The following is a 17,217-nucleotide window of genomic DNA, read 5'->3' as shown; positions in this document are numbered from 1 at the left end:
CATGGTTTAAATGCCATGGCCTACCTGAGCATTGTTTCTGACCACGTCCATCCCTTTATGACCACCATGTTCCCATCCTCTGATGGCTACTTCCAGCAGGATAATGCACCATGTCACAAAGCTCGAATCATTTCAAATTGGTTTCTTGAACATGACAATGAGTTCACTGTACTGAAATGGCCCCCACAGTCACCAGATCTCAACCCAATAGAGCATCTTTGGGATGTGGTGGAACGGGAGCTTCATGCCCTGGATGTGCATCCCACAAATCTCCATCAACTGCAAGATGCTATCCTATCAATATGGGCCAACATTTCTAAAGAATGCTTTCAGCACCTTGTTGAATCAATGCCACGTAGAATTAAGGCAGTTCTGAAGGCGAAAGGGGGTCAAACACAGTATTAGTATGGTGTTCCAAATAATCCTTTAGGTGAGTGTATATCCAGTTTTCTTCCAGGTCTCTCAGGTATTATGTTCTAACCTTACTTTTCACACAGACTAGCATTCAAAAACTCTTAGTCCTATTCCATAGTCCTAGCCTACTAGAGGTTGGCATTTGGCTGACAGTAGCCTGCCTACCAAATACTGATGGTAGGTAAGAATGGGGCTATCAGGATAAGGGACCATCATTTGACAAAGTTATACAACTATCTGATACGTGTTTTCTTTCTGCTCTCATTAGTTCAGACAATCAGAATCACTGTGACCATCCCATGGAGTAGATCACTTTAGTCAGTATTTCAATGCTGTAGTGAATCACACCACCACCACCACCATAGACTAGCTATAACATAGCCCTGCTTCCACTAGATGTCAGGAGCGGTGGGTAAATTACAGTTATCTGACAACACAAAAATAATCTAGATACCATGTCAAATTTTATAATCCTCATGCATTGGCACACGTTCACTTAGATTTTAGTTTTAACTGAGTGTTGAGCTCAACATGATCTCAGGAAAATGCGTAACAGATTATACGTTCAACTATGACACCCGATTTTGTGTAATGTTACATAATGTTACATTACAATGCGCTACCAAAACATATGGTCTCTTAATTTTTTCCGGAGCTGTATTATTAAAATATGCTAAAATGTATCATATGTTACTAACACTACAAAAACGTATCATATTTCACAAATGTAAGATTATGTTTCCCAGTATTGGTATTAGGTTTAAGGTTAAGGTTAGGCATTACAATTCTGGGATTAAGGTTAGGGTTAAGGTTAGATTAGGGTTATGGTTAATATCACAGTAATGGGGTTAAGATTAGGGTTGAGGTTTGGGTTATAGTTAAAAATAAGTCACCTCTCATCAGATTCAAACTTGCGAACATTGGTGTGAAAGTTGGGGATGTTTCTGCCGTTCCACCATTCCCAAACTCAAAGCCCTACCAAAACTGTCCTCTCATTTAACTCTAACTGCGTGAACCACTGCCACTAATGGACGTCAGTTGCCTAACATAACGTAACATCTCTTCTGAATTCAACTGTAAAATATTTATGTAAAATAATTGAGGTATGCCCCCTGAGACCAGTATGAGAAAGTGAATGGTTCACCAACCTCCCTCTGATGGGCAAGTTTAAATTAAACAAATTAAATTGGATGGTGGCAAGCACAGTTCAAATTGCCTGATGACTTAATGGATGTGAGGGCATGCTCCCTGAATGGATGACTTCAGTGAGCAAAGCTCCACCCGAGAATGTGATAAATTCATGGCCATTTTTCCTCAAAAGAACAATGATTGCTTTCAATACAACTACTAGAATTTGGGGGAATGCATGCCAATAAAAACATGCCCAGCAGACGAAAGTGGGACTTCTAAGTGGGACACCGTGACGGTGGGACACTTAGACGGTGGGACACTTAGACAGAACACTTAGACGGTGGGACACTTAGACGGTGTGACACTTAGACAGAACACTTAGACGGTGGGACACTTAGACGGTGTGACACTTAGAACACTTAGACAGTGGGACACTTAGACGATGTGACACTTAGACGGTGGGACACTTAAACAGAACACTTAGACAGTGTGACACTTAGACGGTGGGACACTTAGACGGTGGGACACTTAGACAGAAAACTTAGACAGAACACTTAGACAGTGGGACACTTAGACGGTGGGACACTTAGACGGTGGGACACTTAGACGGTGGGACAATTAGACGGTGGGACACTTAGACGGTGGGACACATCTAAGTGGTAAGGTAAGGTCTTACTTGCCCGAGTTAGAAAATGTCATAATATGCTGCAGACCATACTATCTACCATGGGACTTTATTAATTGGTTTTGTTTTGACTACACCCCACCACCAACTGATGCTGGTACCACTTTTCAACACAGAACTGAATACATATTTCAGATGGACCTCTCCCTTTCTTTCGCAAATCAGACCAAGACCCCTGCTTCTAGCCTGCAATCAACAGATAAATCATCATGGATAAATTAGGCAAAAATTATTATACAGTGATTTAGGAAATGATCTACCATGTACAGTATTTCCACAAATAAGACACATTATGTGAGTCTCAAAATTATACAGGGATACATTTTTTATTTTCAATCAATCTATTTTGGGCTTAATTGTGTTCAATTGTAGGGTCAAATATGTTTTTATAATAATGATAATTATGTACCATCCCCACCAAACATTGTCTCCAACAACTAACGGCCCATGTCTAAATCTAGTTGCCTACGCCTGCGGTAGAGACAGTGACACACCCCACTTAGAGAAACCCTCTAATTTCTTTCTGGTAAGAAAAAAATCTAAAAAATGAGGGAGTGGCTCTGGGTAGGGTGTTTCCCTAAGCATGGGAAAGTCTTCCACTGTGTTGCTCTAATTAAACAGTTAGGCTCTAGAATCCTCTATCGTTCTCTATGGGAAACCCCCATAGTGCAGTGCTGTATCTCCTGCTTCCACTAGATGTCAGGAGAGTACACAAGGATTGGTCTCCAACATGTTACAGGTCTACAGTTCATAACTTCGATGTTTTCCACAAGGGGTAGCCGAAAATCACGCAATTACATCATATGAACCTGACAACCCGTTCAAGACATAGATGAACTATAGTATTGTTTATGTATTCTGACCTAGTTCAAATATGATAAGTTGCCTGGGTACACAATCATTCTGCAAGCTATATTTTTCGGATCCAACAGGAAAATAAATTTGAAATAGTTGTGAGTGTTGGTATTTCATTCTTTGGTCAAGAAAAGCCTGTAAAATCACCAGAAATGTAGTTACATTTTGGAATAACTGCTTAGTAACAGCTTCTTCCTCCGCTGTCTGAAAGCCACACACAGGGTAAACCCATGGCCCTCTACTGGCATGCAATGTCCTTGAAAACGTTCAAATTAGTTGAGCCACCCAAAAGTCAACAACGTGCTTCCTGTGAAACATATGGCTTCATGCCTTTCTAACATTTTTTCACATTGCTCATCCAGCCGGAAACTTGTGGAATCAGCATTTATATACTAATGACCTTATTCCACTTGTTGATGCCCTCCACACCTGAGGGAGTCACTATAGCCCGATCAATCATTTTCTTTCTACTGAGACTGACCAGCCTTGGACATTGTCTGCCACTATCCACCTCTAAAACTAACCAAACTTCTGCATATTACAGCAGAATCTTATTCTGGATAATGTCTAAGCTGCCACAGGGATTTGCAAGAGCATAATTAGGCAAGACAACTATATTTGATTACTAAGCCACCAAACTAGGATGATATTGACAATTTTTTTTGCCATCCACTGGACACCTGGGTTAGTCTGCAAGCAGGAATCGAAACCCTGGTCTTGTAATGACACAGCTAACTGTGAGGCAATCACTTTATTGTTGTGCCATTCAAGGGCCCCAGCACTCACATTTTCCAAATATTTATATTTTATTATTTTATTTATGCTATTAACAACAACAGAAAAGATGCAAATTGTATATAAAGGACAGTTCAATACATTTATAGAAAAGGACAAATATTATTCTGAATGAGATTTGAATGTTGGCCTTGTGGGGTCTAGCCTTTTATTACATGTTCAGACATATTTTCGTATTAAACTGTAGTCAATGGCAGTTGATATCAAGGTATTTTTCCTGTGACAAAAGAAAATGAACAACAAAACAAATAAGGAGTGAAAACAAAGCCAATGTTCAAATGGGTGAACTGCCGCTTTAAGTCGTCATTCATAACGTCATTCAGGGAAAGGGCAGTGCGGTTCAGGTAAGGCAGAAGCACAAGGGACTTGATGTGTGAACTGCTGCGTTGTACAGAGGAGCTACTGTGAGAGAGTTGCCAGCAAGCCGTGGGAAACAATCGTAGAATTCAGGTGCCACGTTATTCATTTGCCAGAGAAGATACTTGATTAAAAGTAACAAGTGGGCTTTACAGTGAGACATATCCGATACAGAGTAGGTCTTTGCGCAAACCTTGACATTTGTGGAAAATAAGGAAGTCTAACGTCAGTTTTTCATTTGGGAAATTAGAAGAAAGGAGCATCATGTTCAGTTGGGTGAATAAGGAACAAGGAGGCAGAAACAAAGACGGCGAGATGTACCAAACTGTGACGGAAGGTCTTCAACAACTTTACACAAAAAAACTATTGCCATTGGAAGAAACATATCTTTTCCATGATTTCCACTCACCGGCGTTGGAAGCTGCGGATTTTCAGAGCAAGCCAATGGTTCTGCTGGTTGGACAGTATTCTACCGGGAAGACGACGTTCATTAGGTAATGCATCCGGACATCTATAACAGTTATGCATCCGTACTGTTCATTGCTTGGTTGCCTTGTTCACTTCATGTCACCCACTGGAAATTTGCCAGTTAAAAATTAAGTTGTTGAATAACCTCTAGGCAAATAATTGACAAGGTGACCTGCAAAATGGGGGGTAAGTCTGTGTCAAAATATAGGTGACACAGACAAGGATGCAGCAGGATGTCGCACTCTGCAATTTAACACCGTTACTCTTTTTTGGATTGATTTAACATTATCTGAATATTGTGGGTTGTTTCTTTATATTTTCTTGGTATATCAGTATTACATTTTCGTTTTCAATACAACCAGAATCAGACTTCCCCTTTCTTAGTTCAGGGAAGGGAGGTGCCACATCAGCCACTACTTAGATTTTTTTTTTTGTCACGAGGTAGAAGCTTGAGTATAGAAACTGAGTATTATTAACTTTCCCCGAGGGATACTTTCCCCTATAGAACAAGCCACCCGAGGGATACTTTCACCTATGGAACAAGCCACCAGCCTGTTCTTGATTATTTGCTTTCAAGTAGCAGATCTGCCTTTGCACTTTCCCTAGTCTATTTGCCATTTGCTGCAAATTTAACTTTTTCTGGATCTTTGCATTTGACATTTTCCTTACATTTTTGTATTTTACCAGAGCGACTTACAGTTAGTGCATAAATTATAAGATAGCTAGGTGGAACAGCGACACCACTCAGTAGGAGTATATCCTACTCAGTGAAATTACTGTCAACACAACCCGTGCCAGAATGAGGACAGTACAAATAATAAACATGATAAGCATAAGTTCACAAAGACATTGGTGACTGGAAAGTTATTTTAGATCTTCTTTGGAAAGGAAAGGTGTTTGTCTACAGAGAATGGGCAGGGACTCTGTTGTCATAGTTTCAATGGGAAGGTGGCAGCACCATTGGGGTTCCAGGATAGAGAAGGGCTTTGACTGGGCAGATCAGGAGAGGGCCTCCTATTAGGACGGGAGGACAAGGAGATCAGAGGAGGCAGGACAAAGATGCAGGGATGTAGGTTTTCAGCATTCCTAGAAGGTATTTTGAGTCAACCATTTTGTTTGACTCATAAGGACAGTTAGGTTTAAAAGCCTGGTAATCTACATGTTCATTATCTTTAGAAAATGTCCCTGTGATTGGTTGGAATACTCCACAGTCTGCCTTCTGCTCAAAGCAGATACAGAATAACTTAAGTCAACACACCCCTTTCTCTGGGTCACCTTGCAGATAACGTACATACAGGGAGATATGGTGTTCCACTTAGCCAAAATTACTGTTTAATGACCTTAACATTGAAAAATACAATCAGTTTTTGTAAAAGGTAGAGTATTTTGTGTTTGTATGTCTTTACTACAGCAAATTGCAGAGTTACTTCAGACACGTATCCCATCCAATTCTAAAGACCATAATGATGTGTCAGGGGAGTTGGTCATAACCCGGTGCTGTCATCTTGTCAGCTCCTATGGCCACTGTCAAGCCAAACCTTACATGCTTGGCGTAACAATGAGCGTTGGCAAGACAGCACATGCACATCTGGAACCAGGCTAGAGCACGGAGACCGCTAATGGTTCTTTGGAAGACGAAGTCTTCTCTGAGTAGATGAGGCCAAGGCAAGCTGGCAGTTTCTGGTTGGAGACCTTTGACACGGTGTCATCCTCCCACAGGAAGGGCTGTGGATCTATAGCATGGCTAGAAGTCTGCAGGAAGAACAACATGATGAGTTGCTCGTTTTTTCTGCTCTTTTTGTAATTTTTTTCTTGGGGGGGGGGGCATATATCACGCACTTTGCCAGCCTTTAAAGTGTCTAGCCTTGGCTGCTGAAAATGTGAGGATGTGTCAACCTAGCAGTCCAATAGCGTGTGGTATTACTCAAATGTGATTTTCACATTCATTTGCTTGTTCTTTCAGTTTGACTAATGCAATTTATGGAATATAGATCCCAGTTACTAGTAGGCGTAGGCCTTGGTTTGTATGCAGATGTTTCTGTCAGCGAAGTGTGTTCTGCCAGAGAGCTTGTAATTATGCTGAGTCATTCTGTTGTTGTATTACCTCATCTTTTAAAACCAACTCCTATTGTTCATTGTAAAATGTTATTTGAAGTGACATTGATATGCTGTGTGGGGGGGTCTGGATGTATTGCTAATCCCACAGAATAAATGTACATGGAAATGTTGTTGATTAACGTTACTCTGTTCTGTTTCAGGTACCTTCTTGAGCAGGACTTCCCAGGTATGCGGATTGGTCCTGAACCCACAACAGATGGCTTCATCGCTGTTATGTATGGGGAGAATGAAGGAGTTGTTCCTGGCAATGCTCTAGTGGTCGACCCCAAGAAACCCTTCCGTAAACTTAATGCGTTTGGCAACTCCTTCCTCAACAGGTAAATGTGACATTTTTTTGTGGGGGGGGTTATATTTCGGTAACACCTTACTGGGAGTTGCTCTTTCAAAGCCATTGCTACATTTTTTTAATTAAAAAAATGCAACTGCACAGGTATATGCGTTTAACTGAATAACATAACATTAGCTCATAGGATCTATGATGGCAGAAGAGAATCTTCCAGGGTTAGGTACGACGTTACTGAAGTACTGTGGTATGTAGAATATTCTGTTAGATAAAAAGCCATGTGAGCCTTCGTGCATGACTGAGAGGGGATATGGGAACCCAGGGGGTATGTGTATCCAAACCTTGTCTAGTGCTGTATGTAGGAGTTTAGGTAAATGCATGTACATTTTCTTTGATATGTGTATGAACTGACTATAACCAGACCTCACCTCCCACTCCCCTTATCTTTTATGGGTCCATATGTCTGTGACCTCATCTATCTCATCTCTCTCCTTGCCTCTCATATATCTGACATTAGTGACACTGTGTCATCAGTACTGTTCATCAAGAATGTATACTAGAAGTTCTATATCTTAAATATCTAAACGTTGTTTTTATTATTTGGCCTAGCCTGCATTTCTGAAAGAAATATGCAGGAATGTTTTTTGTGCCCCTTTCATTCCTGTGGTTGTATGATGAATGTGTGAGTATATAGAATTGTGTCCCTACAGTGACTGACAAATGTGCAGTTAGTTCATTAAAAAAAAAGTAAAGCAGATTTAAAGGATTGTTGTGGTAGTTTTTCCCATTGCTTCCTGTCAGCTCAAGCCTTTTGACATAGCTGTCATATTTTTCCACAAACAGTTATGAGGAGGAAGTGACTTGCTCACCTTTCATTGATTGTAGTGGTAGCACATACAGTCGGTCGTTGGCCTGTATGTCTGTTGTTGGCTTCGTCAAGCGACTTGGCTATAATTTCAGCCAAACAACACTTGGCCGAAGCGTGTTTCCTTCTTCCAGATATTTATAATCCAGGGGAAATGGGTAAGTGCTTCTATGACAGTTGCCTATGTTAAGGTCAAAGACATTCCTGACAGGGCAGAGGACATCTCCTCCTTTCCAGAGGAACCTCAACAATGCACATTGTTTCCAGGCGACGTTAACGTGCGTCACTCGAGATAACTTGGGAGCGCCCCCCCCCTTAAAACCAAGTAATTTTACATGAATTGATAGCGTTTGGACATTGAGCCATCGTGTGATGATACTAGGCCTGTTTTGTCATTTATTTTAGCAGTTCAATCCGTCATGCCCAGTCAAAAGTTTTAGATAATGTTACAGGTATAGGAAGCTGTGTACCCTGAACTGTTTCAGTGGGGTGGCCATTTGGGTCCTGTAGTTATTTTGGGGTGGCTCAATAATTGCAAAAATCTACATAATGAACACCCTGGTCCGGTCCTTGGGTATATGCCAACATCATTGAAAGGTTTTATTTATGCTATATTTGTCAACACAACGCATGATCTGACTGCTGATATAACTGCCCTTCTGAAATATAGAATTTTAAAAAATAGAAGACAATGTGGTAATGAAGAGCAGAGGTACATATTGGAAGCTGTTTGACAACTGGAGTTCGTCATGTCTGTGTTTTCTTGTCTCTCCTTTAGGTTCATCTGTTCCCAGATGCCTAACCAGGTCCTCCAGGGCATTAGTATTATTGACACACCGGGAATCCTGTCTGGAGAGAAGCAGCGTATTAGCCGAGGTCAGTTGCTAGCTATCAGTTGTTTCCACCTTTTTCGCTCGGCTTTCAAACCATCCGATCAAACAGTCCAATCACTAGTCTGACTGGCAAAACTTTTTAAAACTACAAATCTTCAAACCACTCAATTTAGAGAGATGCAGTTATGATTTTCTTTAAGAAAGAGTTTTGTTTTTATTTGTGGATCACAGATCAATCAGTTGTTATTTGTACACATTTCACGGGTGCACGTTTCCTATACTGGCATTTGGGATTTTATGTGTATCCATTATGTTTTCTAAAAGTCAAAGCATGGGTTAGAGAGTTTTGGGTTTCATGTAGTTTTTGTCACCACATGCGATCCATGTTAATTCCCTCATTATGCCGACCATCATGATTATAGCAATAGTACATTGAAAAATGTCACCAACACGGAGCCCAGATGGCACAGCATGATGAAATGCCCCCAGCCATTCGGAATTGGGATACATTTTTCTGTTTTTAAGCACAAACTGTCTTCATCTTACGGGAACAATAGTGAAGGCATTAACCCTGATTTAGAATGAATGTGTTTTGCAAATCTTTTTGCTTTCTTTTCCCCTTTCTGAAAAAACCACAAGGTTTCTATTTCTGAAAGGTTTGAAGTAAAACCATACTTGCTTATGTGATTTCCTGCTTATGTGTGTGGGAAACGCATACGATTGAAGGAATTTATAATACCAAACCATTGAAATAATGGACGTTTTAAATGTTTCAGCTCTGTACTGTAAAATAAAAAGGTTCTTGGAGTGTCTTTTAGAGGTTCTTCCAATTAAAACTGTAGGAAAACCCTAATAAACTGTGGAGGTTCCCTAATAAACTTTTCAAAGAAGAATTTTTATTGATTTCTCAAATAACCTAACCTTATATATTATATATATATGCATACATTTTTTTTAAGTTAATAGAAATACCCATTTATTTATTGATTATAATTTTTTTTTACATAACACTTTCTTTTTATAGTATAATTAATGAGGAAGTGGGAATGAAAGTGGACATTATCTGTTGACGTTTTGGAAACGCCTGTGTTATGAAGATGGAGGACTGATGGTGCAATGATCTGGAGGAGGGATTTGTGAATGTCATGTGACTGCAGCTCCGGGGGGGACGGAGAATCATTGAGGCATGTTGTGTTTCTCCAATGACACCCTATTCCCTTTAGTGTGCAACATTCTCATTGAGACGCGGTTCAAAGTAGTGCGCTAGGTAGGATGCCATTTCAGACAGCGCAGTGTAGGGAATAGGGTGTCATTTTGGGATGGGTGCCATGGGGACATGGGTGTTCATCTACATCTGCTTCTGCTTTGCTGTCTGTGTACAGCTGAGGTTGCATTCTTTGAGCCCTAGTCCTTTAAACATTCTTTCAATGATGCATCATAGCATCCTGTCGTAAGTAAGCCATTTTCACGTTGAATTACACAATATTGTACCTTTTCAATGATGAGGCATTTTTTTGTATGATCAATAATTATGACCACCGATTGGGATTTACTTGACTCAGGCTTGGTGTGGTTTTTTAAGGGTGTATTGTTTTTCTAGCATTTGTATGTGCCGGATGCAGCGACTTCGAACCCTTGACCCCCTAGAACGCTTGACCCCCTAGAACGCTTGACCCCCTAGAATGCTGGCATACATTTTAAAGTGGAAACATTTGTAAATGTTTTCATGCGGAATTGCTCTCATATAAATGACCTCTACGTCAGGCCACTGTAACAATATCTGCTGTGGTCTCACGTCATTGCGGCACTGATTATTGCCATGCTGTCCTCGACCTCTTGCACAGTCTGGCTCCAAGCTCACAATTTATTAAGCTGTGTAATCCCTGCCATTGTTTTTCATAGAAACAAACAGATTCAGTAAAGGGACATTTCTTGCTTTGGGTCCTCCCATTCTGTCTCTTATTTATGGCAAGTTCAAGTTCAAGCCATGACTGCGCAGCTAGCTGACGTGTGGCTGGGAAGCTCTATGGGTGATATGAAACTGCCACTGACGCCGGGAGGCATCAGCAGTGATTTCCTGGCCTCATCACAAACTAGCAAAGGGATGAAAAAGGGGGCAAAGAAATACATGAAATAGATTTGTTTATTGCAAAATTAAAGGGAAATTATTTTAGATTATCGTTCATGATAACCTTAGGTTTTCCAGACTGTTTATTCACTGTAACATATGTTCCCCCTGCATGTCTGTATACAGTACACCTTTTTACTGGCACCCTCTCCAGTTTCAGTTGGCTTACAATTGATGCAGTTCCTATAGCCTGTTAGAGGGTTGTCTTCTATGTGGACCTGTTTTGAATACAATCATTTATGGTTTATTCATTAAAGGATTTCCACAGTGCGCACATTCACATTATTCAACCAGTACCTGTGTTTTTGTGAACCCCAATGTTGGTTATTGTTTTCAACAAAAACATACAGCATCTACTATGCTTAGGCCAAACATCATTCTAATGTCAGTAGGATATTCACTCACAAAGATACTGGTTGGCTGTTGTGTAAATGGTAGCCTTGAATTTAAACCTGCTCCAAACACTTATTCCAAACCTAATCTTAACCTTAACAAGCATTTACTTTGTTTTTGATAGTTTGTTAATAGGATGAATATCTGTTGCGCATCTACAGATAATAGATGTTTGACAATCCAAATAAAGTGAAACCGAAAATTGTCTTGATTGCGAAAATCTCACACTACCCCCTTAAGATGGCGCTTTTACCCCTGTTCCACTGTAGAGGTACTTGTTAGAGGACTTACAAACATCTTGACTTAATCTTAAATGAGTGGCTGGTGTTTACCTGTTATCATCTCACTCCAATAGATTGTAAATCAAATGTTCTGCTGACACAAGCCTCTACACACACTAGCAGTTCCGCGTCATCAGTTAAACATGTTTTTGTCCATAATATAGACAGAATGACATTATTATGTTAATGTTTGCTTTTCCCCCATTCAACAGGCTATGATTTCTCTGAAGTGCTAAGGTGGTTTGGGGAGCGGGTGGACCGCATCATCCTCCTCTTCGACGCACATAAACTGGACATATCCGACGAGTTCTCTGAGGCCATCAAGGCCTTCCGGGGTCAGGATGACAAGATCCGCGTGGTGCTGAACAAAGCGGACCAGGTGGACACCCAGCAGCTGATGAGGGTCTACGGAGCTCTGATGTGGTCCCTGGGGAAGGTGATCAACACGCCTGAGGTGGCCAGGGTCTACCTGGGCTCGTTCTGGGCCAAGCCCCTGCAGAACACGGACAACCGGCGACTCTTCGAGGCAGAGACCCAGGATCTCTTTAAGGACATCCAGGGCCTGCCGCGAAATGCAGCCTTGCGCAAGTTAAACGACCTCATCAAGCGGGCTCGACTTGCTAAGGTAACGATTTTATACTGTACCCCCTGGTCCTTAACCCGCCCCTGCCCGTTCCTGGGCTGTCCTGTCTGGCTATAGTGCTATTTAAACCCTGGTTTGTAAATCAGTGACGTTCGTCTGTATGTTTGTTTCCATCGTGGAGTGGTCTGAGTTGCAGATGACTAATTACAAAGACCTTGTTTGCCATGTTAGGTCAGCTCGGTCTTATACGCGGTGTTGTTTTTGGCCCGTTGTTCAAAACGAACACTTCCTGTGGGACCCCTTGAACTTTGATTTCCGTCATCTCAATTCAGAGCCCCTTCCAGTGCGTCGCATGGATGAGGCTGGTACTGGCATCTCCTCCACAGTACCCTGAGGAATGTATCCAGAACATAGGAGGGCCGTGCCTGAGAGTGTTGCCTTATCTCTTCCGCAATATTTTCCAACTGGCCAGACAAACAGGAATCCAGAAACTCTCTGTATTCCTTCCTGCTCTGCTAGTTTGTGCTTGTGGGAGAGTGAGGTAGAAAAGCACTTCGTACTTGGTCAAACTATGACATCCTCACTGAGAACTATGTTCCCTATTCACCGGGCGTTTCACCCTCCTCCCCTGCCTGTCTTTAGTCTCCAGCAGTTCTGTTGTGTTAACACCAACCTTGTCTCCGTCCATCCCACAACGCAGAGCCGGCCTGCCTGGAAACTGAACGCACCTTATTTTGTCTCCTGGAGAGGACTTCCCCTCGAACCTACTTTATTGAGGAAATGATTATGTAAACACTGGTGTTGTTGAAGGTTCCCCTGGAAAGAACATTCACAATGTGGAGTCACACTGGCGAATGCAAGAATGTATTGATAGCCCTGCTGGCATTAGAATGCTTGGATATATAAGGAATCCTGTGAATAAATGTGATCAGTTTCCTTCCGATGCGTGCTGATTTTAACACGTTTTTTCCCCAACATGCAATGTGTGCAAGTCTCATGAAAGCTGACGAAAAGATCAACCATGTAGTTGGAATTTAAGCACACAGATGTGGACAAATGTTTTATCAAAAGCAGCATTACCAAATGCTTGTCGTTCTTTGTAATAGGTGGGAAGCTGTAAAGGAAGTGGCAAAGTCTTGACCTCACTAATCTCTCTCTACATCTCTCCGATAGGTGCATGCTTACATAATCAGCTACCTGAAGAGGGAGATGCCCTCATTGTTTGGGAAGGAAAAGAAGAAGGAAGAACTGATAATGAGACTTCCTGAGATCTACACCATCCTGCAGAGAGAGCACCACATCTCCCCGGGAGACTTCCCCAATGCGGTCAAGATGCAGGTCAGCCTGGTCACCATACACTGGTCAAAAGTAGTGCACTGAAATAGACTAAGTTGCTATTTGGGACACATTTTATATTAGAGCTGCATCAAAATGTGTCCGGTCATTTCAGTGATCTTGCAAACCGCTAAAGCGTGACATTAAAGCGGGCAGACTGAGTGTGCGGCTTGATGTTTACCGTAGGAGCAATAAAACCTGCATTCTGTCCCCACCACGAAGCATTGTTACTTACATCGTTTAGCACCGCTGGAAGCTGCCATCCAAAGACATGGCCGCACCTCTGGCTCTTCCCCAGCTCTCTGTGAGAACAGCTGTTTTCGGTCCGCTGCCGAGAAGAGACAACCAGGCCTCCGAGGTAGTCCGGGCCTGGCTTTGGAAGGGAAAGGATCAACTCACTGAACCTAGAGAGTCGTCACAGCACTTGGACGTGAGAGCAGTGCAGCTGGGTGTTAGACATTGTCTAGAGAGAATGTAGCACAGAGTTGTGTTGCGTTGTAGTGTGCTATGAGTGGATTGTGTGGAGGACTGTAATTCTCTGTCCTGGTATTGTGTTAAGGTGAGGGACCACCCGCCATAGTTTCAAGTCCCTCAGCTTTCTACTCGCTGGATGTTTACTTAACAAAATGTTCAAAACCTCCCCTCAGAGCCCGGAGGCCTTTAGCCATTATGGTACTGGGCCAATGTCTAAGGACATCTGAGAAAATAGTTGAAATCCATTTATCGGCGCAGTAAGTGTTTAGTTGCCTGAGGAAAAATATATATATATATATATATATATATATATATATATATATATATATATATATATAACATTAAAGTAAAACTAGAGACACATGACTACAATGAAAAGTAACAAAAGCACAGTGTTTTTGAAACAAGTCAGTTTTTGGTGTGCCCTTTTTTGGAATTCAAATCTGAAGCATTCACTTTGGTAGACTGCTGTGTAATTCTTGTGGTCCTGTGGTAAATTCTTCTTAAAGCTTCTTCCATTTGCCATAACGCTTGACTTTGGCTGCTTTTTGTTTTGTCACTCTATAAGTGATCAGTCAAAGATGGCCATTTCTTGTAATACGCGTGTACTAAGGTGCCAGATGACTCTGACAGATGCAGAGCATGCACTTGATTTCCTTCTATCCCTCAGAAGTTGTTGTTTCGCATATCACAAGACCACCCAGGTCACTCGGGTGAAGGTTATCTACGTATGTTTCTATAGGTAGAGGCTCTACAAGGCCCCTACTCATTGGTTGTACGTAGGATGCTGTTGTTTTCTGACTGTCATAAGCTTTTGTGCAACATGTCTGGAATACGCAGCAGTCATTCCTGTTTCTAACCCCTTCTTTTTTGTCTTAACAGGAGCAGCTTCAGCACTATGATTTCAGCAGGTTTCCCTCCCTGAAGATTAAGCTGATTGAGTCTGTGGACAAGATGCTGGCCAACAAGATCTCAGGCCTGATGACCATGATCCGCGACGAGGAGAGCAAGGCGCCCCCAGCCATGGTGAGCGGCGGGGCCTTCGAGGGCTCACAAGACGGGCCTTTCGGCCAGGGCTACGGGGAGGGCATCAGCGCCGGCTCCGACTGCGAGGACTGGATAGTGAGCCGTGACAAACACAAATACGACGAGATCTTCTACTCCTTGAATCCCATCAACGGTAAAATCACAGGAGTCAACGCCAAGAAGGAGATGATGAGCTCCCGTCTGCCAAACACGGTCCTGGGGAAAATCTGGAAGCTGGCAGACTGTGATAAGGATGGCATGCTGGACGATGAGGAGTTTGCCCTAGCGCAGCACCTGATCAAGGTCAAACTGGAGGGGTATGAGCTTCCCACTGAGCTACCTCGCCATCTTGTGCCTCCGGCCCACAGGAAGAGCGAGGTCGCTGAGATCCTCTACAACAACGACATTGACTAAAAGGCAGATAGCCTAGTAGTTGTATGTTGGGCCAGTATCCGAAAGGTCATTGGTTCGATGTTGGAAAAATATGTTTTTGGGTCCTTGAACAAGGCACTTAATTGCTCCTGTAAGTCACTCCGGGAAACTGACTGTAAATGTGAACTGCCAAGCCGAAACACCAATGGACACATTAAAAAATGTGTGTCCCAAAGCGCCAACTTGTACGTGATGTTTTTGCCATGCATACTAAGTAGATATTAAGTGGAAATACTAAGTGGATATTAGGACGATGATTCAGGATTTAATCTAAGTAGGAAACGCAGTGGAAACCAAAGCTGACATGAAAACATACTACTAAATTAAGAATGTCTTAATCTTTTGTTGATATTCTCTACTAATGTTTTTACGTGGTTGACTGTGATACAGTGTGGATCCACCTTGGTGTATTGTCTTGTCTTCTTGACAGTAGTTGAGATTCCATTTACTTCAAGATTTAAAGAATCTACTTTTCAGCTACTTAATACAGTATGCATGCAGCTTACAACTTGTTATAATGCTTTTATTAATATGAGTATTTGTGAAATTTTGACAAGCAGCTGCTTTAGACAGCTGATATGTACCTAAATCAGCTTTCTAAAAGTACATAAACACTGTATTTAACTGTATCTTTCTGACGCCTTTCAATAGAGCCAAATCATATTCTCAGAAGCAAACTTTCCCACAGTTCATAAATGAAGGATTCATGCAAAATATTGTCGATGCACTCTAGTTAGTTAGTTCTATGTCATAAAGAATAGTGCCCGAATGGTTTAAAATAATGTCTTGTAAACATGATATATATTATGATCTAAATATGTTTAGTCTGTTGTCAAAATATAGAGGAATAAAATATTTGATAGTGTGTGCCTGGAAAGATGTCTGGGTGTAATACAGAGTTTTAACATTGAGGTTGACATGATAGACTGGACAAAGGCTGAAGTGCATCTCTTGTTTTAACAGTCAACGACAATGGAAATGGCTTGTCCATTTTACCTACTGAAAAAATATTTATATTTTCAGGGAGCACAGATTGGTTTAGCAAAATGACTGCTGATGCTTCAGAAAAATATGTTGAGAAACTCAAACTTATTTTTTCCTGTATATGTGTACATATGATTGAGTGGATTCTTTGACACAGTATTGATACTCAAAAGAAGCTAATGAATGTGCCTTTTGGACAGCTTAGACTGATATTGACATATACAAATCTTCAAAATAAACTCAAACCGTTGACAAGTGAACATACCTTAAAACAAAAAAACACAAAACAAAAGCATTTATTTTTGGAAATGTGTTATGATTTTGTAAATCTATTTTTCTTGAATACTTAGTGAATTTGTGTTCTTCTCTAGTGCCTTAATAGTTCTACACAATTCTTGTTTTATTTCACTTAATCCAGAGATTAAGATTGATTATAGGTCAGAGAGACTTCTGTGTTGTTCAGCAACGTACGTGTGTTTTCAATGTACTGTATATCACTAATGTGTCGTATGGCCAGATTTTTTTATATACATATTACCTGCGTGTAAACCAGCAGCTCTTGGGTATGTGCTTGAGTATAAATTGTTGCCTTTCAACATTCTATCTACAGCGAGAAACACCATACAATTGATAGTTATTACATATTTTTCTATCTTTTTGCTTCTGTTACATGTGTTGCATTAATCATGATGTTGAATGTTGTGCCAGAGACTCTCTTGTTTCAAAACCAAATAGTTACATTAAATTCCCTTATGTACAGCCTCAACATTCTACATT

At 41.3% G+C, this 17,217-nt stretch overlaps 1 protein-coding gene across 1 annotated transcript; it reads left to right on the top strand.

The window, feature by feature from the left end:
- The first annotated feature begins 4,190 nt into the window (after positions 1-4,190).
- Positions 4,191-17,206, top strand: ehd4 (EH-domain containing 4). Its single transcript, XM_010892922.5, has 6 exons — positions 4,191-4,731; positions 6,964-7,140; positions 8,750-8,847; positions 11,819-12,231; positions 13,363-13,527; positions 14,881-17,206. The coding sequence occupies exons 1-6, from the start codon at positions 4,502-4,504 to the stop codon at positions 15,436-15,438; spliced, it is 1,641 nt and encodes a 546-aa protein (XP_010891224.1). The 5' UTR covers positions 4,191-4,501; the 3' UTR covers positions 15,439-17,206.
- Positions 17,207-17,217: the final 11 nt, after the last annotated feature.

Source organism: Esox lucius, chromosome 15, assembly GCF_011004845.1.
Source record: "Esox lucius isolate fEsoLuc1 chromosome 15, fEsoLuc1.pri, whole genome shotgun sequence".
Taxonomy (NCBI): Eukaryota; Metazoa; Chordata; class Actinopteri; order Esociformes; family Esocidae; genus Esox; species Esox lucius.
The sequence above is the reverse complement of the archived record's forward strand: the minus strand, read 5'-3'. Positions and strand labels throughout refer to the sequence as shown.